Source organism: Brienomyrus brachyistius, chromosome 5 (genome assembly GCF_023856365.1).
Source record: "Brienomyrus brachyistius isolate T26 chromosome 5, BBRACH_0.4, whole genome shotgun sequence".
NCBI classification, from domain to species: Eukaryota; Metazoa; Chordata; class Actinopteri; order Osteoglossiformes; family Mormyridae; genus Brienomyrus; species Brienomyrus brachyistius.
Window position 1 is genome coordinate 38247502 of NC_064537.1, and position 24309 is coordinate 38271810.

Here is a 24309-nt window from a genome sequence, read left to right on the forward strand (position 1 = left end):
CTGCTACCAGCAGTTTTCTGACCAGTCCACTATTCAAGATAACTCAAAGAGTATTTGATAGATCATTTTCAAACTTTGCAGAGTAACAAACTGACACATATTTTGAGATGGATCACCCCAAAATTTAAGCAGTGCTGCTTAGTGTCAGCAAAGCGAAGGGTGAAAGCAGATGACATTTGACCTTTTTTATTTTGAAGCAAATTACCCCCAAAATTAAGCATCAGCACTACATGGCAGCAAAGTCTTCTAGCGTAGTCTTCTAGTATTTGAGCACTCTTTTTTTAAAAAAAATTTTTCAGACACATTATATAAGTGATCAAATTTTGAGACCAATTTGGATGCGTATAAATATCATATACCATGGTATCATGTATGGATGGTGGTGTGATCCGGTGAATGCGGGTAATCGCACAGGCAGGCAGACGGGCAGAGAAGCAGGCAGGCAGACAGGATCGGGGAAAAACAAGGGTTTAATTTGGAACGGGGAGCAGGAAACATCAGACACTGACTAACATCAATGACAGACAATGAACTCAGGCAAGACATGGACTCAAATAGACAGGACTTGGCGAAAATAAGTGGACACAGCTGGGTACGATCGGGGAAGCACACGTGGATAATCAGGGGGCGTGGCACACACGAGGATCGTATGAGCTGGGCGTGACAGAAACCCCCCCCAAAGGCGCGCTCTCCAGGCGCGCCTCAGGGGAGGCGACGGATGAGAGGAGGGGAAACCAGGACCTGGAAAACAAGAAAAAAAACCATTAACGAGGCACTGGGAACAAGATGGACAGGCAAAACTGACATAGAGGCAGAAGCCAAGACAGGACCTGACACAGGACGGGAAAGGCAGACAAACAGATCAGAAAAGGGGACACGGAGGGAACAGGCGGGACAAAAGGACCGGGAGTGAATGAAGGGGACACCAGGGAAGGAGGAGCAAAAACAGGAGGAACAAAGAGAGGGGGAGCAAACAGGAGGGTTAAAAAAAAAAAGAGAGGGTTACAGACAGGAAAGTAGGGAGAGAAGAAGGGGGAATAAAGGGGAGCCCGAGGGAGCCCCGGCGGGCTGCAGGCAGCCGGGAGGCCGGAACAGGAGGGGACCTCGGAGCGGCAGAGGAGGCAGGGCGAGGGACTGACGGAGGGGTCGAGGAGGGAAGTGGAGGGAGACCCAGGGAAGAGGATGAGGGAGCTGGAGGGGACCCTGGCGACGGCAAGGAGAGGGGGGGAGCCGCAGCAGGCGGCGGGCCTGGCAAGTCCCGTGCGGGCAAACCGGGCGTGGCCCCTTTAAGAGGCCGGGGCACACGCGGAATAGCATCCCGCACTGTGCTGGCCCCCTTGTTGGCCAGGCGCTCGGGCCGGAAGCAATACCGCTCGAGGGGCGGTGGCAGCTCCGTGGCAGCTGAGCCCTTTCCCCGGACGGGGGAAGCCGCCTGCCCGGGCAGCTTAGCAGCGGGGAAGATTTCAGGCTCAGCCGGGACGTCCTCCTGTTCCCCGGCTGGGAGGGAAGCAGGGACGAGCGCGCACGCCCCCAGGACGATCGTCTGGGCGGTCGCCGGCTTCTTCCTCCTCTTTCGCCGTTTGGTCCCCGTGGCCACGGGTGGCTGCTCAGCGTCCGATGGGACAGACGGCTGGAGAACATCTTCCGAGACACACGGCGCGTCGAACCCCAATCTCCGTGCCGTCATGTGTTGAACCAATTTTTGGAGGTTGGAGCGTACCTCTCCCAGGTGGTACTTGTCCCCAAGTGGGGACATCGCCAGCAGGAGATCAGTGCTTCTGGTGGCTAGATCCAGTGCGACGGGGTCCTCCTGGACGTTGGGCTGGTTTAGCCAATAATACACCTCATGCAGCAGACCGAGACGTTGGTTCTTGGTCTGCTGCGCCTCTCTTTTCTTTAGGTCTGTCATTCTGTTGTGATCCGGTGAATGTGGGTAATCGCACGGGCAGGCAGACGGGCAGAAAAGACAGGATCGGGGAAAAACGAGGGTTTAATTTGGAATGAGGAGCAGGAAACACCAGACACTGACTAACATCAATGACATACAATGAACTCAGGCAAGACATGGACTCAAATAGACAGGACTGGCTGAAAATAAATGGACACAGCTGGGTACGATCGGGGAAGCACATGTGGATAATCAGGGGGCGTGGCACACACGAGGATCGTACGAGCTGGGTGTGACAGATGGTATAATAGTATGAAAAATTACATTAAATTCAAGCCTACTGTAGAGGGAATAGAAATAGAGGTTGGGGGTGGTGATGAAGCGATCTGGGGAATTCATTGTTGTCTTGCTGGCAGCATCTAGTTGAAAGTGCTTAAGGGTGGAAATGTTGTTGTGCTGATGTGTAATGGGCTGTCACCCTCCTCTCCCACTTGCAGTGTAAGGAGCACATCTCCAGGTCTCTTGCAGTGGCACAGGTACTTGCAGATGATGTGGACTTCCACGTTTTTCCCTTCAGGGACTTTGGCAAAGGAAGAATTAAGAAGTGTCGAATAAGTCCAGATGCCTTCATTCAGCTGGCTTTGCAGCTTGCATATTACAGGGTAAGAAGAAAGGCTTTTTGTGATGCTCAAGTTGCATGAGAGTCTCCCTTAATTTATGATTCATATGATACATGACTTCTGATTTCCAAGAGACATTTCTTGAAATTGTGCTCCATTTTCAAAAACTCTTAAAACAAATGCATAAGTTCACACTCAACTCCTCAGCCCCCACCCCCAACAATAACCTTTTTACATAATGAACACTATATCAAAACAAATATGGAATTTTCACATTTCATTTCAAATTCCTTAATATACTTTACAAAATTGTACAATTTTCCAACCAATGGATTGTAAACCAATCAAAAAACCATTGTTACATAAAGAAGAAAAAGAAATCAGCATCCTGTTTCTGGTCTGGGTCAGGCCAGATACTCATCAGCATCACAGCTCTGGCCAGGCAGTGAGGCAAACAACCCCTTGCATCTCTTACCCATCTCTGGCAAGCCTCAACTGTAATGTCCAAACAAGCTTCCTCCATGGCCTGGGAGAGGTGAATATGGATGTTGGAGCCTGGGTCATAGATTTTCCAATGCCATGCTGAAAAAAATCCTCCTCTATGAGATTAACAAAGGGAGAATATGCAGGCAGAATGATGTTACTGAATCATGCTCTGGTTGTGCTAACTCCCTCTGGTTAAGTTGGTACACATGATCTGGGACCATAGAGAAAGGCCAGTAGGAGCATAGTGTTGTATGGTCCAAAGGTGGCATGGTGGTGGAGAACCCCTTAGTGGATGATGGTACCACACATGGTTTCATTCCCCCCTTTGCTGGCCAGCTACAGTACATATATATGTTGTATGTATATTACCTACTTATTTTCCTTGCTGAATGTTCATTTTATAGGGGCTACCGTGAAGCAGTTCAGATTTGGTTTTACTCTTTGCCCAGCTTTTCTCATCGACATCTCATGGACAAGGGCATGACCAAAAATAGTGGCACAAATCTCTTCTGGAACTTTTTGTCTCCTTGCTCTTGCTCTTTCTCACCCTCTTCTACCTCCCCACCTGTGTCTTCTTCCTCTTTCTTCATACCTTACTAGATCCATTTTTCCAGAACAAACTTAAGTAAACCGATCCTTGGCCTTTTTATCCCTCCTGAGGGTTCTGATTGGCGTGTGAACAATTTTGACTTTTAGTGTTTCCACCTGGAGAATTGTATGGTACCTGGGTTCAGGCTATGCTGACTTCAGTTAATGATATTGAAGTGCTTTCTAAATGAGCTCATGGTGAAGCCAATGATTTATGAAGGGATTTATGAGTAGGGTTTTGCACAAAGAGTTCAACAAATCTAAATCACTTGTGGAAACAGGGAAATATTGTTTGGGGAAATTTTATTTGTATTTTGGTAGATGATGTTATGTTTGGGATATTTACTTAATAGATTTGGTTATTGTGTGTAAGCAATTGTGGAAAAACTGTAAGGTGTTTGGGGAAAAATACCAAATTTGTAAAGAGGAAAATTCTTTCGAAGTTGATTATCTCTTGATTACAAATTTCAATAAATAAGATTGTCAGCTTATTCATGTCTGGTGTTGAGAGCTCTCTGAACAAGGTCTCTAAACTGTCTGCCAAGTACCTTTCAGGGAATTCCTGTTTTCATGTCACCCTTTGTGTTGTGTATAATATCTTATACTTAACATAAATGCTTTAACTTTTTACCAAGTGTGGTAAAAGGTACTTTTCTGGCTTTGTAATAAATGTCTGGTATATTCCATTCATTTAACCCATAGCAGATGATGCAGGTGCAAACATTCACACACATCTTATGGACAATGCTGACGTAATAAAAAAAGATGTAATTATCCAAAATATTGGATGTAATTATCCAAAATATATTATGCAGTTTGTTTGCTGAACTCCCTATCAACAGTGTTAACATACCACACAAACTGATAGTCAGTGCTTCATTGGATGATTATGCATATGTACCAAGGTCATACATGAGTATCCATCATCATTTTACTGTGAATGCTTTCGAATAGGCAGGGGGAAATGTTTTCCATGGTTTACTTTGGAGAAATGGAGGTAGATTTGTCTGGTGGAATTAAACAGACACAAAATTCTATGGGCCCTATTTAGCATTTCGCACAAAGTGGCACAGGGTGCAGTGCAGGTGCCTTTGCTAACATGAGACTGAAGCAGTTGTCATTTTCCCGTCCAGCGTCCATATCGTTTAATTAGTAAATGTACTTGCGCCCTCCTGAGTGTCTGTGGGTTTGTCAGTTTTAAAATGAGGCAGTTAGGTGCATTGTTGCCGCATTGCTATTTTGAAGCAGTGGAAAGCAATTGCAGTTTTGAACAACAGAAACCTGGTCTAAAGTCAATGGTGCGGTATTTCCCTGTAATTTTAAGGATTCATTATCAAGATAGAAACATGCACCTACTGTACATAGGCTCATGTACAGTGTGCATACACTACTTGTTACACACACATGGATGTGCAGCAGTGCCTTAAAAATAAAAAGATTACAATGTGAAACATCTTAATAGTCCATCCATCCATCCATCCATCCATCACCATAACCGCTTAATCCCAACTAGGTTCATAGATCCTGTCCTGGGAGCAAGGGGCGCAGGCGGAAGATCTTAAGTGTACAGTACATAAAAACATTTTAAGAAACTTGTCATGATGACTAGTCTAAGGATCTTTAGGTAGCGGAGCTGCATGATGTTTACAGTTAATTTATGATATGGCTTTTTGCAGGTGTTTAAAGAAAAATAATTAAATATTTTATTAAATATTTTGTCCTGCTCCTGCCCATATCTTACAAGTTTCATTCGGTCCCCTCCCGCAAAAGAAAAATACGTTTTGCTTGATGACGCTTATTTTCAGGTAAATGATAGACAAACCTGTAGCCTCAACAAATCGGCTACATTCGACATTTAACAGTCAGAACAAGGCTGTATTTTTCCTCATAATAGTAGACTAGTCATACATATAGGCATATTTCATCTGCAAGAATGTTTGCAATAACAGATGGTCTGCACAAACAAAATCTACACATTTGTGTATTATTTCAGTATTAATTAGGGGGCAGGGCTTACTGAGTTAAATGGAAGGTGACACCGCCACAGACACCCGTGTCTGTGGCGGATAAAGGCAAACAGTGTAGTTGCTACTACTACTTCTGATCCTTTCTTTCCTACTCTATCCAATCTTCTTTCTCTCACACCGTCACTGTAGACATGTGCCTTAGACCTATCCCAGTCCTCTTATCTTTTAGATCTAGAAGATCTCACCCAACATCCAGGCGCCGCACACCCAGTAATCTTGTCTACCCTCCCATAACACCCCAGTCCCAGCGAAGCGTGTTGGGTGGTCTCTGGAATTGCCAGCCTGCTGTAAAGAAGGCTGATTTCATTTCCGCCCTTGCTTCACACCACTCTCTTGACTTTCTGGCTCTGACCGAGACCTGGATATCCCCTGACAACTCGGCTACCCCGGCAGCTCTCTCCTCTGCTTATGCTTTCTCTCACTCTCCTCGCCAGACTGGCAGGGGTGGTGGCACAGGTCTGTTGCTATCTCGGAACTGGTGCTACTCTCCCCTCTCTCTGCCCCATCTCAACATTTCATCCTTTGAATTCCATGGAGTTGCTATTTCCTCTCCATTCAATATTCTGATCATTGTTGTCTACCGCCCTCCTGGCCCCCTAGGCTACTTTCTAGAGGAACTCGATACTCTCCTCAGTCTCTTCCCCACTGACGACACCTCTCTCATTCTCCTTGGTGACTTCAACCTCCCCCATGACAAGCTCCTCTCTTCTGGTCTTCTCCCTTTTCTCGACTCCTTCTCTCTAACATTCAACAACTGCTCTCCCACACACAAAGGAGGTAATGTCCTCGACCTGGTTTTCAGCCGTCCCTCTCCAGCTACTGACATCACTTCTACTCCTCTACATATTTCTGATCACCACTTTGTATCCTTTACCATTGCCCTACCCATCTTGCCCAATCCCGGTTTTCAACATTTCTTGCCCACTCGACCAAACCTCCACTCTGTCTCCCCTTCTTCTGTTGCTTCCTGCACCCTGTCTTACCTTCCTAACCTTGACTCCTTTTCCTCCCTGGCACTGGAGTCTGCAACTGATACTCTCATCTCCTCACTTTCCACATCCAAACTCTGCCCGCTGTCTTCCAAACCCAGGAAAACTCGCCCTGCTCCTTGGCTTTCAGCTGCATTACGCACCAACCGAAGAGAATTGCGGGTAGCAGAGAGGACGTGGAAGAAATCTAAGCTTGATGCAGATCTGTCTTCCTACCGTACTCTGCTATCCAAATTCTCTTCAGACGTGACTGCAGCTAAAACTACCTTTTACAAAGAAAAACTAGAATTATCCTCACGAGATCCTCGCAAACTCCATAACAAATTTTCATCACTACTCAACCATCCACCACCTTCTGCTCCCTCCTCCCTGACTGCTGAAGATTTTGCCAATTTCTTTGCCGAGAAGATTGACGGAATCTGTCAGACATTCTCTCCCTCCTCATCCATTACACTACACACTAAGGATTTCCCTCCCCCCTCACTGGCCCAGTTTTCCAGTCTTACGGCAGATGAGATCATGAAAGTCATCTCAACTTCCAATCCTACCACCTGCCCACTTGATCCAATCCCCTCCGCATTGCTTCAGACAATCTCTCTAGACCTTCTGCCCTTCATCGCAACTATCATTAATGGCTCCATAACTTCCGGTCATGTACCAACAGCATTCAAAATAGCCAGGGTCATTCCCATCCTAAAAAAACCCACTCTAAATCCCTTGGACACTTGCAACTACCGACCAGTATCGCTTCTTTCCTTCCTTTCAAAAATCCTCGAACGTGCAGTCTACAACCAGATTTCTCTCTATCTCTCTCAGAGCAACCTCCAGGATCCTAATCAGTCTGGCTTCAAAGCAGCTCACTCTACAGAGACTGCCCTCTTAGCAGTCACTGAGAAGCTACATGCTGCCAGATCAGCCAAACTGTCATCTGTCCTCATCCTTCTTGACCTATCAGCAGCATTTGACACAGTGAACCACAAGACTCTTCTGTCCATCCTTAAGAGTCTTGGCATTGGTGGCTTGGCATGGCACTGGCTTGCTTCCTACCTAGAAGGCCGAACATACCAAGTGACATGGAATGGATCCACATCTACCCCACATTGTCTTTTCACCGGTGTCCCTCAGGGCTCGGTTCTTGGCCCTCTCTTATTCTTCCTCTACACTAAATCTCTTGGAGAGGTTATATCCTCACATGGCTTCTCCTACCACTGCTATGCCGATGACACTCAACTCATCCTCTCCTTCCCTCCCTCAGACACTCATGTCTCTAAGTCATGTCACTAAGATCTCTGCATGCTTGGCAGACATCTCATCTTGTATGACCGCTCACCAGCTAAAACTCAACACTAGTAAAACCGAACTGCTTTACATCCCGGCTGACTCATCCCCCCTCCAGGACCTTGCGATCTCCTTTGACAACTCCCTGATCCGTCCTTCGGGTTCTGCTCGCAACCTTGGAGTTACCATGGATGATCGGTTGTCCTTTTCCTCACATATCGCCAGTCTTTCTCGCTCTTGTCGGTTTCTCCTCTTTAACATCAGGAGGATACGTCCATTTCTTTCTACTCAGGCTACCCAGATACTCGTCCAGTCCCTCGTCATCTCACGCCTGGACTACTGCAACTTGCTTCTAGCGGGTTTACCACTGCGTGCCATCTGTCCCCTCCAACTGATTCAGAATGCAGCTGCTCGACTGGTTTTCAAACTTCTCAAGTTATCCCACACCACTCCTTTGCTACGCTCTCTCCACTGGCTTCCTGTAGCCGCCCGCATCAAACTCAAAACACTGATGCTTGCATACAAAGCCAAAAATGGTCTGGCACCATCCTATCTAAAAGACCTCATCACACCCCGTACTGCACCCCGATCTCTCAGATCCTCCAGCACTGCTAGACTGGTCCCACCACCCCTCAAGGCACAAGGACGACACACATCTCGGCTCTTCTCTGTCCTGGCACCTAGTTGGTGGAATAAACTCCCCCTTGATGTCCGAACAGCGGAAACCTTGGCTATCTTCAAGCGACAACTCAAAACTTTCCTTTTTCAGAAATACCTGAAGTAGTACTCTGTATTCTTACTCAGCTCTTTTCCGTGTGTGTGTATGTGTACAAAAAAAAAATAATTTCGTTGCACTTTCTCAACAGTGTTCGGATAGATGGTATTCATAGATGGGTCCTTATTGAGCTAGTATCGGGAAAATTCATCGCAGCGTCTTAAAGCACTTATGTAAGTCGCTCTGGCTAAGGGCGTCTGCCAAATACTGTAAATGTAAAATGCAAATGCATACATACATTATTCACAGAAGCACACTCATAAATTGAGAAATGAGTGAAACAAAAATTGTGCTGAGGTCTCTTAATTTTTTGCATGGTTGTATATTCCATGGATATATTCTTTGAGTAGGTTTGACCACTGCCTGTCATTTACTGTGTGTCTGGTTTTCCAGTTTCCCATTTTATACATCTAGTGCTGTGTGATATGTGGTCTGCGACTTACCTTGTACTTTTACTGTATTAGTTGCGGGTTAGTGTTTTGAGCCATAATGAAGGTGTTCTTGCATATTTGGGTCCAGAATTCACTGTATGTTGTAGATGATGAGTCTTTTTCCCAGGCTTTTATTGGAACTGAAATTGTTGCATCTGCCATGCATATTAGTTTATATTATTTTAAGAGAATTTTCTTTGTGCCAGTTAATCTTTGGATTTATTCTGCAAGTGGAAATGGTTTCAGATTGTTGTTTAATATATTAATTTTACATATAGGAATGCCTCTCCTGGAGCCGACACCTTATCGTGGTGGAGGGGTTTGCGTGTTCCAATGATCCCAGGAGCTAAGATGTCTGGGACTTTATGCCCCTGGTAGGGTCACCCAAGGCAAACAGGTCCTGGGTGAGGAACCAGAAGAAGTGCGGCTCATTAGACCCCTTATGATGAGAAACAACATGGATTCACCTTTTCCCTCGCCTGGAATTACCCTGGGGGTGGGGCTCGATGGTGAGTGCCTGGTGGCCAGGCCTGCACCCATGGGGCCTGGTCGGGCACAGCCTGAAGAAGGCATGTGGGTCCCCCCTCCAATGGGTTCACCACCTGTAGGAGGGGCCAAAGGGGTCAGGTGCCATGTGAGTTGTGCAGTGGTCGAAGGCAGGGACCTTGGCAGTCCGATCCTCGGCTGCAGAAGGTAGCTCTAGGGACATGAAATGTCACCTCTCTGGCAGGTAAGGAGCCTGAGTTGGTGCGCAAGGTTGCGAGGTTCCGGCCAGATATAGTTGGGCTCATCTTGACACACGGCTTGGGCTCTGGAACCAGTCTCCTCAAGGGGGGTGGGACCCTCTTTCACTCTGGAGTTGCTTGTGGGGAGAGGCGCCGAGCAGGATTGGGCATACTTATTGCCCCCTGGCTGGGTGCCTGCGTGTTGGGGTTTACTGCGGTGGACGAGAGGGTAGCCTCCCTTCGCTTTCGGGTGGGGGGACGGGTCCTGACTGTTGTTTGCGCTTATGCGTCAAACGGCAGTTCAGAATACCCTCCCATTTTGGAGTCCGTGGAAGGGGTGTTGGAGAGCGCTCCTCCTGGGGACTCCCTTGTTCTGCTGGGGGACTTCAATGCTCACGTGGGCAATGACAGTGAAACCTGGAGGGTTGTGATTGGGAGGAACGGCCCCCCCGATCTGAACCCGAGTGGTGTTTTGCTGTTGAACTTCTGTGCTCATCATGGATTGTTGATAATGAACACCATGTTCAAGCATAAGGGTGTCTATATGTGCACTTGGCACCAGGACACCCTAGGCCGCAGTTCACTGATTGACTTGTGGTCGTGTCATCAGACTTGCGGCCGCATGTATTGGACACTCGGGTGAGGAGAGGGGTGGAGCTGTCAAGAGATCACCACCTGGTAGTGGGTTGGCTCAGCTGGTGGGGGAGGAAGCCAGTCAGGTCTGGCAGGCCCAAGCATATAGTGAGGGTCTGCTGGGAATGTCTGGCTGAATCCCCTGTCAGAAGGAGCTTGAACTCCTACCTCCGGCAGAACTTCGCCCATGTCCCTGGGGAGGCGGGGGACATTGAGTACGAATGGGTCATGTTCTCTGCCTTCTTTGTGGAGGCAGCTGACCGGAGCTGTGGCCGTAAGGAGGCCGGTGCCTGTCGCGGCGGCAATCCCCGAACCCGCTGGTGGACACTGGTGATGAGGGATGCTGTCAAGCTGAAGGAGTCCTATCGGGCCTTTTTGGCCTGTGGGACTCCAGAGGCAGCAGATGAGTACTGGCGGGCCAAGCGGAAGGTGGCTTCGGTGGTCGCTCAGGCAAAAACTCTGGTATGGGAGGAGTTTGCCGAGGCCATGGAGAATGGCTTTGAGGAGACTCTGGTCCACCATCCGGCGTCTCAGGGCGGGAAAGCGGTGCAGCATCAACACTGTTTATAGTGGGGATGGTCCGCTGCTGACCTCAGCTAGGGATGTTGTGGGTCAGTGGAAGGAATACTTCGAAGACCTCCTCAATCCCACCGACAAGCCTTCCAATAAGGAAGCAGAGTCTGGGCACTTGGGGGTGGACTCTCCTATCTCTGGGGTGGAGGTCACTGAAGTGGTTAACCCTCTGAAGTCGACGGCATCGTTGGCGATGCCGCATATCTTTCTCGTGTAATTCAAGTCATAACTCACTGAAATCGTATTGTAGAAACATGAAAAAAACGCTGCCTAAATCCATAATCTGTAGTCTTTTCAAAATGGCAATTGTCTGAAATAGTTTTTAAAATTAGGTTAAATTGGCAAAAAAGTAAACCATGTCACCTTTCTTTGTTTTACCTGCATCGCTATTCAAAATATAAATAGCCGCATTTCTGCGTATTCAAATGACATTCGCATGGTAATTTGATGAACAACGTAGCGGTGAAACACGATCCAGAAACATCCCCATCAGGGCTATAAAAGGGGGGGGGGGGTGTGGCCAGGTGTGAATGGCTTATTCATACATATGAAAGTTGAGCCAGAAATAGTGACATGAGTTTTTTTTTTTTTCCTTATTTATTTATCCAACTGAATGTTGCAACTAGTCATCTTCATGTAACCAAGACTTTGGTGATCAGATATCTGGGATCAAAACAAACTTCCACCATTGCTTACTATGTACTTTTATAATGTTTCTGCAAGTGTTCCAAACTGCATTTTGCAGTGTCTATACTTTGATGTCAAATTACAAGCTTCACATAAATCTGACATATTTACAAAGTACACTAAGATTAAGATGAGTTTAATGCCAAAACAAATATATACAAAATAATGTATTTGCCGTGAATTAAGTTTATGATATTGAATAAAATGTGTGACCATGCTCCAGTCAGTCTAACCTTAGAGGGTTAAAAAGCTCCTCGGTGGCCGGGCCCCAGGGGTGGATGAAATCTGCCCGGAGTTCCTCAAGGCTCTGGATGTTGTATGGCTGTCCTGATTGACACACATCTGCAGCATTGCGTGGACATCGGGGGCAGTGCCTCTAGATTGGCAGACTGGGGTGGTGGTATGTTCCAACTATAGGGGGATCGCACTCAGCCTGCCTGGGAAGATCAATTCAGGAAGAGGAGGGTCCGCAGGATTGTCGAATCTCGGATTCAGGAGGAGCAGTGTGGTTTTCACCCTGGCCGCGGAACAGTGGACCAGCTCTATACTCTCGGCAGGGTCGTGGAGGGTGCGTGGGAGTCTACATGTGCTTTGTGGGCTTGGAGAAAGCATTCGACTGTGTCCCTCGGGGAGTCCTGTGGGGAGTGCTCAACTTGGTCCACTTTATCGACAGTAAGTCGGACTCATATCTTGGGGTCTTGTTCACGAATGAGGGAAGGATGGAATGGGAGATCGGCAGGTAGATCGGTGCGGCGTCACCAGTGATGTGGGTGCTTTATCGGTCTGTCATGGTGAAGAAGGACCTGAGCCAAAAGGCAAAGCTCTCGATTTACCAGTCGATATATGTTCCTCCTCTCACCTATGGTCATGAGCTGTGAGTAGTGACCGAAAAAACGAGGTCGCGAATACAAACAGCTGAATTGGGTTTCCTCCACAGGGTGGCTGGGCTCTCTCTTAGGGTGAGGAGCTCAGTCATTCGGGAGTGACTCAGAGTAGAGCCGCTGCTCCTCCGCATTGAGAGGAGCCAGATGAGGTGGCTTGGGCATCTGATTAGGATGCCTCCTGGATGCCTCCCTGGTGAGGTGTTCTTGGCATGTCCTACTGGAAGGACATGGTGGAGAGACTATGTCTCTCGCCTGGCTTGGGAACGCCTCGGGATTCCCTCAGAGGAGCTGGACGAAGTGACCAGGGAGAGTGAAGTCTGGGTTCTCCTGCTTAGACTGCGGCCCCGCGACCCGACCCAGAAAAGTGGTAGAAGATGGATAGATAGATGGATGGATGGATGGATGTATGGATGGATATGAGAACGAACTTTAACTGGAGGTACCGAAGGTGGTATTCTTTTCTGATGTCGTACTTCTGGGACTAATTGTTGAAAGGTGATAAATGTGTCATTCTCGAAAAGGTGGTGGAGGTGTGTGATACCTTTTTGTTACCAGGCGTTAAAAAAAGAGTGGAGTTTTGTTGAGAATGAGGAATGTGCTAGTATGAAACTAGCAAAACCACTTTGCATCGTGCTTTCTGCTGCTGCAAAATAGGGCCCTTTGTGTTTATAATTTGTCTTTATTGATTGGCATTGAACTGGTATTGGTACTACATAAAATCGATTGAACTGAAATGGCTAAAATTGTTTGAAATTGCACGTTCTCCTTGACTCTTAAAGCTTGTTTGTGTCACGTTCGGACCAAGAAAACATACCTAATACAGACTAAAATACATTTAACTAATGACAGCAACAAGAAACAGCTGGTAACCACGGGGAATCCACACAGGGTAGATGAGGGGGTGTGGATCGGACGAGCAGGGCATAACAGTTTGTTTTGGTTCCTCCAATTTCCATCTGCAGTCCAGAGACATGCAGATACATTCTGATACATTTGTTTGCTTACAGAACATTTGCAGGGTAGATTTTTTGTTTATAGACTTTAATGTGGATAATCACCAACATCAAATTGAATCAGTACTTTCTTTTTGCTGTGTCTGTATTTTTATCAGTCACATTATGGTATTTCTTTGTTTAAAAGACGCATAACACAGAAATGACTGCTTTACTTAGCAAATGGACTAAATACTGAATATTGTGAAGGAAAGTTCAAAAACATTACTGTGTCCTTGAGGCTGGGGGGTGTTCATTGTTTCACTCATATGTGCACATGAAAATGCTAACATTTCTTCTTCCCTCCAACCAGGAAAGGAGGACGTTTTGCCTTACTTACGAGGCCTCCATGACTCGCCTTTTTAAAGAGGGACGAACAGAGACGGTTCGATCCTGTACCAGCGAGAGCTGTGCCTTTGTCAGAGCCCTGGACAGTGGAGAGGTAGTGAGAGAAGCATCCCATCATATCCTCACTGATGCTCTTACTGACCTAGATCTCATTTAGTTAGTTGTGGATTCACATTCATTAACATGCCTGCACCCCCACTTCCCATTTAGGATGCAGATCATTGTAAGCGCCTCCTCCGATTGGCTGCAGAGAAGCACCAGAACCTTTACCGATTGGCCATGACAGGATCTGGTATCGACAGGCACCTCTTCTGCCTGTATGTCGTTTCAAAATACCTTGGTGTGGAGTCACCTTTCCTGAAAGAGGTTAGTGTCGCACCAGTCATGTGGCACATGTTTGGTGTCCGTGATTTAAAACCGTGTTTTCCATCCTATGCCTGAAAAGACAAATCATTTTAAAAACTTCAGAACACATGAAAATGTGAGATGGAAATTTCAGGTGCAGGTTAACTAATGGCTTTTGCTTTATTTTCTGTTCCTTCTTGTCATGTTTCCTTGAGCTTCTGGGACTTGTTGCTCACTATCATTTTTGTGTTACCCAGTGCAGAAGAAGACAAATGTTTTTTGGTGACTTGTTTTTCCTGACTTTTCTCCTACTCACTCATTTTTGTTGAATTGCTTACCGACCACACTCTCTATGGCAGGGATTTCTAAACATTTTTTACCAAGCCATCCCTTCGGTAGACAACTAGATTTCTTGCCCCCTCCGCAATACACGTAGGAACATTGGCTCTGAAGAGTCCTGAGGGAAACGTGAAGCTGTTATTACGCCATGGCATTCATTTTGAACATGCAGGCCTTATAAACACCGATTTAACATTTTAAAAAATCATACTGTGAAACATTAAACTAATTCAAAAATGGTTTTGTATATTATTAAACACAATAAAACTAAAATTTAGTCTCAAACAAAAGACTTAATGCCTTTTTAATTCATATTAAAAGTAAAATAACCAGCACACAGAACATGAAATAAATGAAAGTTAATGTTCTCTCAAAAATATAAACAATTGTCAGACTAATGAAAACATCTAGGTTGTGTTTATACAACTAGTTCAGTCCATGACTGTGAACTCTTATATGGGGAGGATTTCAGAAAATCGATGGACTTTGCCATATGAGAGAAATCAATTAACACAACATATTGTTTTACAGTCTACATCACGCAGAATTTGTGCTATGTGGAAATGCAGAGGCATTGCTTTTTGGTGAGTGTAATGAAGAGAATGTGACAATGAAAAGCAAAACCATCATTTCATTGATTTGCATCTTGTTCAACTACCATCCAGAAAAACAATTAGAAGGGTTTACAGTACACACAATTTAATAATGAAATTGTGACACATCACACTGAAATGCATTGGCCTTCTTTGCTTTGCTGCATCAGCTCATTTTCATTTTTGAAAAGTACACGCTGAAATAGTGCCATCAGGAAATGTAATCGCTGTCTGAACACAACTCTAGCGAGTGAAGGGTGTGTTCATGGAAAATTGACTGAGACTTGAGCTTAAAATGTAATTAATGAGGTGACAGTCACTACATGACAGGCTATGGCCACAGCCACTATGCGACAGGCTATGGCCACAGTCACTACGCCCCAGGCGTGCCCCTGTTAATAGGTTACTGCCTCACTTCAGAATATCTTTGCCTAATGGGCTCTTTTCCATTGCATCAGGTATCGTATGTTTGGTACTTTCCCTTTTCATTGATTTCCACTCGAGTACCAGTACCGAAACATCCAGTACCTCAAATGCAAACTGTATTTCAGCTGTACTTTTTTGGTACTTTGTGGTGGGACTTGAAACTCTTTCTGTGTTGATTGGTTATGCAAATAACCTGCTTCTGAAACACAATACAACCGCCGTCTTGAAAAAAGTTGCAAACTCAGAAACCAATGATTAATGAAGTAAAAATAAAAAATAATTTATGTGTGGACAAATGAAGAAACTTAAGCTTAAATCGTGATCTGATCAGAAGAATAGATACAGCAAGATCAGGATGCGATGACAGGAAATAAAATATTTTGTATAATAAAACTGCTAGGATAGTACTATTGGAAATGTTTCAGATATCACAATGTGATTTTGTTGTAATAAATGTTGAGGTACTTATAAAGCAAAAAAGGAGTTCAACATACATTTCTCACAATCCTGTCTATGAATGATATAATCATTCTTGTCCATCCTGTTTCAGATGTTCTTGGAGTACTCATGCCGTGCTCATAGAAAAGCAGCAGAAACTTTAAATTGAGTTTTTAAACATATACTAGATAAGTGAAAATTAAATTCTCTGAGCTATAATGTCCGTACCAAATTGAAGGTAAAAACCTGATCTTAATCTAGCAGACTAGCGCTGTGAGAATTACGTGTATAACATGCGATGTTGGTATTAACACACATCGTTCGACCTTATAATAGTAGGTACTGGAGTTGCTCTGCATTGATAATGACATTGGGTTGATAGAGCCTTGTGTGAAAAGCAATTTCACACTGGCTGTGATTGCTGTTTGTGTATGTATGATTTTGTAGTGCACGCATCATGGCTTCTGGTGCGTCTTCATGGTTCCAGTAGGATAAATAATTTGGACATGTTACCTTGTAGCTTGTGTGAGCTTATGGTATTTTATGCTGGGGTTATCTATTAATGGAGTACTGTGTGTTTGTAGAGTACTGTGGGATTTTGTACTGTTTTGAACTACTATAAATAATAAAGGCATTTGAATATGTCATCTTTTGTGGAAAAGAGTTTCTAGAAAGGTACCAAGGAAGAGCTTATGCAGCTTGTTACACATTATGGGATTTTACTAACTAGTCAGGAAAATACACTTAAGGAGACAATACTAGAGTTCCAGTACTAATTCATATGCCTGTGAGACAATGGTTTTAACAAGATCATACTGAGAGCAACGGTGTCCAAAACTCCTTAGGTCGTTTTAAGGTAATAGCAACTCAATCAAAGTGAGAAAAATATTTCTCAACTTTCTTTCTCAGAAAAAGCAACATCTGCTGGCCAAACAGGCACTGATCCTGGCAAAGGACAAATGAATAAAATAATTGAAATGTGGCCAAAACAAGGGAATGAATTAGTAAAAAGTGACTGTGATATACAGCCGTGGAAAAATGACCACTCTAAATTTTAAACAAATCTGCATTTTTAAATCATGGTTTAATTGTGGTTCTGCTGGCAGGCCACGCTGAGCAGCAGGATGCTTTCAGGTTCAAAATTTCTAAGACAGCAGTACACAAGAATAAGGTGAAGCAGGAGACACTGGGAACAACCAGAAACCAGCCAGGTAAAGTGTGGAAGCGACATTTTAATGCCAGAGATGACCGTTAACTTATCCAACAGTTTCTCATGAATCGAATGATAACATCAAGTGAACTTCAAAAGGAATGGGAAACTGTGGTCCCATATGGCAAGGAAGAAACCCTTCAATAATGATAAACAGGGGAGAACCAGACTGCAGTTTGCAGAAAAATATATATTATTCACAGATGCACACTCATAAATTGAGTAATGAGTCCTGTGGTCTTTCATTTCCAGTGGCTGTATAATTTTTATGGTTATGTCATGAGTGGGACTCCACAGATCGGCTCAGTTTTTGAGTGGCTTAAGAGATGCACTTAAGAATGTATGCTTCTTTCGCAGGTGTTGTCACAGCCTTGGCGTCTATCCACCAGTCAGACCCCGTTCCAGCAAGTAGAGCTGTTTGACTTGGTCAACCATCCGGAATACATCTCCTGTGGGGGAGGCTTCGGACCGGTCAGTACATTACTCTCTTAAGTTAGTTTTCAATCTGTGAAAATTTTAAATGTTTTTTTTCTAGTTATGAATAAATTGCTTTAGGGGGGCGTACAGCACAGACATGAAAGTGGCTGTAGGCCTACTCATAAGCCAAGTGATTACACATTAATTTTAGGTGCAGTTTTTATCAGGGGTGAGGTGCTGTAGCTACTGTGAATACATATAATTTATGGTTCTCACAGAAGGTCTTGGGACACTTGCTTAATTCAGTATAAATATTGCAAATGTATTGGTTTTATAACAAAATCATTTCTTTGTTCTTTTATTCACAATACGCACATATCACAATAGAAACAGTAGTTTAAGTAAAATGTTAAAGTAGTAATAAATTGAAACTCAAATTATAGTTCTAAAAGAGCTGTTCTGAGTTTAAGCGTTCATTGACAAGCAGTCTCATTGAATGCTTTGTAATGAGTAGCACCTTAGTAGCAGGATACCAAACATTTTCATTTAAGTCTCCCTTTTGGAACCAGTGACTACAATTTTGTGACTACAAAATGGCAAGAACAGAACTGAATGAGTCAGTCAAAAATATTAAGATGCTTAATAAAAAGAATTTATGTACAAGATATATGCAGATATTTTAAACATTTCTTGTCAATGGACTTATGTTATAATGCCAATACATTTGCAACGTTGTTAAAGAATTAAGCAAGCGTCTTCTGTGAGCACTGTACAGTATATCTTAAATTGAATAAATACCTTTGATTTAGGCAGTACTTTCCAAAACCCAAAGACAATAATAATATTGATATTATTAGTAATATTGAAAAAGCAAAGTGCAGTGAGCTAGGAGACTTAAAGTGAAAAGGTTTTAAGGTGAAATGCGAAGACTGGCAGAGTAGGTGATGTCAGAGGGAGGGGAATACCAAAGATGAGGGACAAAGCTGTGGATTTTGGAAAGAAGAGTACAGAGCCCAGAAGAGGAAAATCTAAGAGGGCTGGAGGGCTGGTTGGGCAGGAGAAGATCAGACAGATAGGGGTGAATAGGATTGTTAAGGGCCTTATTGGTAAGCAGAAAATATGTGAATTGCATGTGAAATTTCTTGGGGAGCCAGCACAGGTCATGGAGAACAAGACAAAAGTGCAGGTGGTTCTAAGTACGGGTAAGGAGGCGAGCTGCAGATTTCTAGACTATATGTAGTTTGTGTAGGGATTTGGAGCTAATAGATAGGTGAAATGTGGCTGTCTAATGAGAGATAAGGGTCTGGAATTCCACCAAGGCTGCAGTCTGCTGAAGAGGGATGAAGTGATGTGCGATTGATGAGGAGTGGAAACAAGCCAGCTTTGAGGACAGATTTACAGTTTATTAGTATACACTCATACTTGGTGCTATTGGGGGATCCCCATGAGGGATTGCTGAGGAGGAAGATGAATTGCCAGAGGTAGCAATGAATTCTTTCCAGTCCACCAGGTAGGAGAAGAACCAGTCTAGGACTGTAACCTCCATGCCAAGGTCATGGAGTCGTGAAAGGAGGATGCTGTGGGACATTGCATTGAGGGTGTACCGAGGTTGAGAAGGATGAGGATGCTGAAGGCTCCATAGTCCGCAGAGGTCAGAAGATTGTTGAGGACTTAAGGCAGTGTTGGGGCCTGGTCGGGCACAGCCCGAACAAGGAAAGTGGGTCCCCCTTCCAATGGGCTCACCACCCATGGGAGGGGCCATAGGCGTCGGGTGCAATGGGATCTGGGCGGCAGCCAAAGGCAGGGACCTTGGCGGTCCGATCCTCGGCTACAGAAGCTAGCTCTAGGGACATGGAATATCACCTCTGGCGGTGTTTTGTTATTGGACTTCTGTGCTCGTCACGGATTGTCCATAATGAACACCATGTTCAGGCATAAGGGTGTCCATATGTGCACTTGGCACCAGGACACCCTAGGCCGCAGTTCGATGATCGACTTTGTAGTCATGTCATCGGACTTGCGGCTGCATGTCTTGGACACTCGGGTGAAGAGAGGGGCGGAGCTGTCAACTGATCACTACCTGGTGGTGGGTTGGCTCCGCTGGTGGGGGAGGAAGCCGGCCAGGCCTGGCGGGCCCAAGCGTATAGTGAGGGTTTGCTGGGAACGTCTGGCAGAACCCCCTGTCAGGGAGAGTTTCAATTCCTACCTCCGGCAGAACTTCTCCCATATCCCGGGGGAGGCGGGGGACATTGAGTCCGAATGGGCCATGTTCCGTGCCTCCATTGTGGAGGCGGCTGACCGGAGCTGCGGCCGTAAGGTGGTCGGTGCCTGTCGCGGCGGCAATCCCCGAACTCGCTGGTGGACAGCGAGGGTAAGGGATGCCGTCAAGCTGAAGAAGGAGTCCTATCGGGCAGTTTTGGCCTGTGGGAGTCCAGAGGCAGCTGACAGCTACCGGCAGGCCAAGCGGGATGCGGCTTTGGCGGTTGCTGAGGCAAAAACTCGGGCGTGGGAGGAGTTTGGCGAGGCCATGGAAAACGACTTCCGGACGGCTTCGAGGAGATTCTGGTCCACCATCCGGCGGCTCCGGGCGGGAAAGCGGTGCAGCATCAACACTATTCATGGTGGGGATGGTGCGCTGCTGACCTCAACTCGGGACGTCTTGGGTCGGTGGAGGGAATACTTCGAAGACCTCCTCAATCCCACCGACACGCCTTCCGATTTGGAAGCAGAGTGTGGGGACTTGGGGGTGGACTCGCCTGTTTCTGGGGCGGAGGTCACTGAGGTGGTCAAACAGCTCCTCGGTGGCCGGGCCCCGGGGGTGGATGAGATTCGCCCGGAGTTCCTTAAGGCTCTGGATGCTGTGGGGCTGTCCTGTCTGACACGCATCTGCGGCATCGCGTGGACATCGGGGGCAGTGCCTCAGGACTGGCAGACCGGGGTGGTGGTCCCCCTCTTCTAGAAGGGGGACTGGAGGGTGTGCTCCAACTATAGGGGGATCACACTCCTCAGCCTCCCTGGTAAGGTCTATTTGGGGGTCCTGGAGAGGAGGGTCCGCCAGATTGTCGAGCCTCGGATTCAGGAGGAGCAGTGTGGTTTTCGCCCTGGCCGTGGTACAGTGGACCAGCTCTATACTCTCAGCAGGGTTTTGGAGGGTTCATGGGAGTTTGCCCAACCAGTCTACATGTGATTTGTTGACTTGGAGAGGGCATTCGACCGTGTCCCTGTGGGGAGTGCTCCGGGAGTATGGGGTTCCGGGCCCCCTTTTAAGGGCGGTTCGGTCCCTGTATGACCGTTGCCAGAGCCTGGTCCGCATGGCCGGCAATAAGTCGGACTTGTTTCGGTGAGGGTTGGACTCCGTCAGGGCTGCCCTTTGTCACCGATTCTGTTCATAGCTTTAATGGACAGAATTTCTAGGCGCAGCCAGGGCGTTGAGGGTGTCCGGTTCGGTGACCTCAGGATTAGGTCTCTGCTTTTTGCGGATGATGTGGTTCTGTTGGCCTCATCGGACCATGACCTTCAGCTCTCACTGGGGCAGTTCGCAGCCGAGTGTGAAGCGGTTGGGATGAGAATCAGCACCTCTAAATCCGAGACCATGGTTCTCAGCCGGAAAAGGGTAGAATGCTCTCTCCGGGTTGGAGATGGGGTCCTCCCCCAAGTGGAGGAGTTTAAGTATCTCGGGATCTTGTTCACGGGTGGGGGAACGATGGAGCGGGAGGTCGACAGGCGGATCGGTGCGGCGTCAGCAGTGATGCGGGCGCTGCATCGGTCTGTCATGGTGAAGAGAGAGCTGAGCCAAAAGGCGAAGCTCACGATTTACCAGTCAATCTACGTTCCTACCCTCACCTATGGTCATGAGCTATGGGTAGTGACCGAAAGAACGAGATCGCGGGTACAAGCGGCCGAAATGAGTTTCCTCCACAGGGTGGCTGGGCTCTCCCTTAGAGATAGGGTGAGGAGCTCAGTCATTCGGGAGGGACTCAGAGTAGAGCCGCTGCTCCTCCGCATCGAGAGGAGCCAGATGAGGTGGCTCGGGCATCTGATTAGGATGCCTCCTGGACGCCTCCCTGGTGAGGTGTTCCGGGCATGTCCCACTGGGAGGAGGCCCCGGGGAAGACCCAGGACACGCTGGAGAGACTATGTCTCACAGCTGGCCTGGGAACGCCTCGGGGTCCCCCCAGAGGAGCTGGATGAAGTGGCCAGGGAGAGGGAAGTCTGGGTCTCCCTGCTGAGACTGCTGCCCCCGCGACCCGACCCCGGATTCAGCGGTAGATGATGGATGGATGGATGGGTTAAGTGTTATATGTGTAAAATGTACCTTGATTAAACATAAAATATCAACAGTATATCATTGACTTGAATGTTAGTGTCAAATTAGTTTGGTTACCTAATACTTAATTATGGAAAATCATCGTCAGACTGTCTCCCTCTCCAATTTTCACGTGGGACGAGGCTCTCCATTGAGAGTTAAAACGTGAGTAGCAAAACTGTGGCTACCTCGCTGGATTGTAGGCTACATGAAATGTCCACTTAGAAAGATGAAACTAGCAAATCATGCAGCCACTGTGGGAAAGCCTCATCTTTTGGGCCATGTAGCAGCTATAAAATACACGTTTGAAAACTTTGACTCGGTAACGCGCCTTTTGGGGCAGCTAACCGTTATGCAAATGCTGTGACATCGACATAGCCTGAGATAAGTGGTCACATGCATTGTGTCAATACGTTGGTAACTTCCACGATTTGGTCGCTAAAACAACCCCCTTCATAGAAATACGAAAGACGTTTAAAACGTAGCTATCTCACAAACATAAAATAAAACAAAATGTCTACTAGCTAGCCATAGCACTCCCTCTTTTCTTTTTCATGACTCAAACTACCATGTTTCTAGACGGTTATAAAAGTTACATTGAGGTCCACTCCTTCGTTTTGCACGTCGTCTCTGGTGTTAATTTCTATTCATATTCAACCAATACACGTTTTAAACAAGCCATATCTTAACATTGTAATTTTGAATCTTATTAACGTTGCACTCTGACCTAAAGCCTCCATTAACTAGCCTGGTTTAAAACAGAGCCGTATGGGGATAAACGGCGCTAATATCATTTTATATCTATGTATGTTGTGCAGTTTAGCTGCTAACGGCATTTCAGCTAGTTGCTTTAATAGACCAAACTAATAAGTGTTTTAGTTTAAGCTGTTAATGTTACTTACTTTATTAGTCTTGAAGTTTCTCCAGCGCGGTAAAGATTTTCGGATCGCCTAGTAGTGAACGAGAGAAAATTGCGGACAGGTGCAACTAGCCTACTTCGCTGTTGCAGTTCAAAATGCTCACGCATGAAGAACCAGCCAATCACAAGACCGTTCATCTGGATATTGTTTTGGGTGTCATTCTTAATTTCAGTCAAATACTGTTTTAAGGTCTAATTAACTTTTCATAGAGTTCAGACCTCAAAAAACTAAAAAACTAGTTATCACAACAATTTCCATGTGTCGTAGTTATTATAACAGATAATTGTAAGTTATCAGAAATAAAAGGAAGTCTTATTTTTTACAGTGCAGAAACCGCCAAATGGCAATACAAAAACAACAAAATGTTCAATGAATTATGTACCTGTACCACTAGGCTGTCATGGCGGGGTAGTAGAAAATATGGCCGACGCTGTAGCGGATCAGTCCAGTAAACAGATTTTAATATCTTCTCCGTATACACAGGAAGAGGGCAAAAGGACAGAAGCGTAAATCCAAAATCGTGGTTGAGGAAACGGGCAGCGTTCAGCCGATCAGCGTTAGGATCCAGGGGAACAGGCGGGGCTTGGAACCTGGGGACAGGCAGGAGGTCAGGTGATCTTCATAGGCAGTGAGAGGGCTAGGCTGTAATCGATGTTGGGAGAAGCAGAACAGAGGTCTGGGGAACATGCGGGGCTCGGAACCTGGGGACAGGCAGGAGGTCGGGCGATCTTCATAGGCAGTGAGAGGGCTAGGCTGTAATCGATGTCAGGAGGAGCAGAACAGAGGTCACTGGGACGATTATTGGAAATATGGGGGCAGAGGAAACATCACAGATTAACTGTCATTTGAAAAATGTGCCAAAGCAGTCGAATAACACTAATATCTGAGGTACACAATGCATTGATCAGTAGCTTAACTGCAACTGATAAATTAAAGTTTAACTGACCTGTATATTGCCTTTTGTTTCGAATGGAGTTTGTGCACTCAGGAAATCAGAGAACAGCTTTTGAATGTTTTCAGACTGCAGCATTTCTTGATCTGATCAATTCAGTGTGTTACAACAGCAGTGTCTCTGTTTCTCACAGGTGGCAGATGATGGTTATGGGGTGGCCTACATCATTGTAGGAGAAAACATGATAAATTTTCACATCTCCTGCAAGCACTCCTGCTCGCAAACTGTAAGCTTGAACGTGCAGTAAATGGAAGCTTTATGCACAAAGTTCTGCAAAAGCTCTTGAATATGATGCATTTTCATTTGTATCCAGCAAAAATGAAAATAATAAAAAATACTGAATAGAACGATGATTGATGTAACTTATAAATATTGATGTAAACTGATGCAAAATGATGTTTATCTGAATTTAAGTATAAAAAAATTTGCAGTAACCTTG

At 45.8% G+C, this 24309-nt stretch overlaps 1 protein-coding gene across 2 annotated transcripts in view; it reads left to right on the plus strand.

Moving 5' to 3' along the window:
- LOC125742446 (carnitine O-palmitoyltransferase 1, liver isoform-like) overlaps positions 1 to 24309 on the plus strand; it is a 68270-nt gene that overhangs the window by 39495 nt on the left and 4466 nt on the right. For both annotated transcript variants that reach the window (XM_049014450.1, XM_049014451.1), the window contains exons 14-18: positions 2386 to 2550; positions 13890 to 14018; positions 14135 to 14290; positions 17633 to 17746; positions 24004 to 24096. In XM_049014450.1, the coding sequence (XP_048870407.1) occupies positions 2386 to 2550; positions 13890 to 14018; positions 14135 to 14290; positions 17633 to 17746; positions 24004 to 24096 (657 nt within the window). The remainder of the gene's footprint in view (positions 1 to 2385; positions 2551 to 13889; positions 14019 to 14134; positions 14291 to 17632; positions 17747 to 24003; positions 24097 to 24309) is intronic.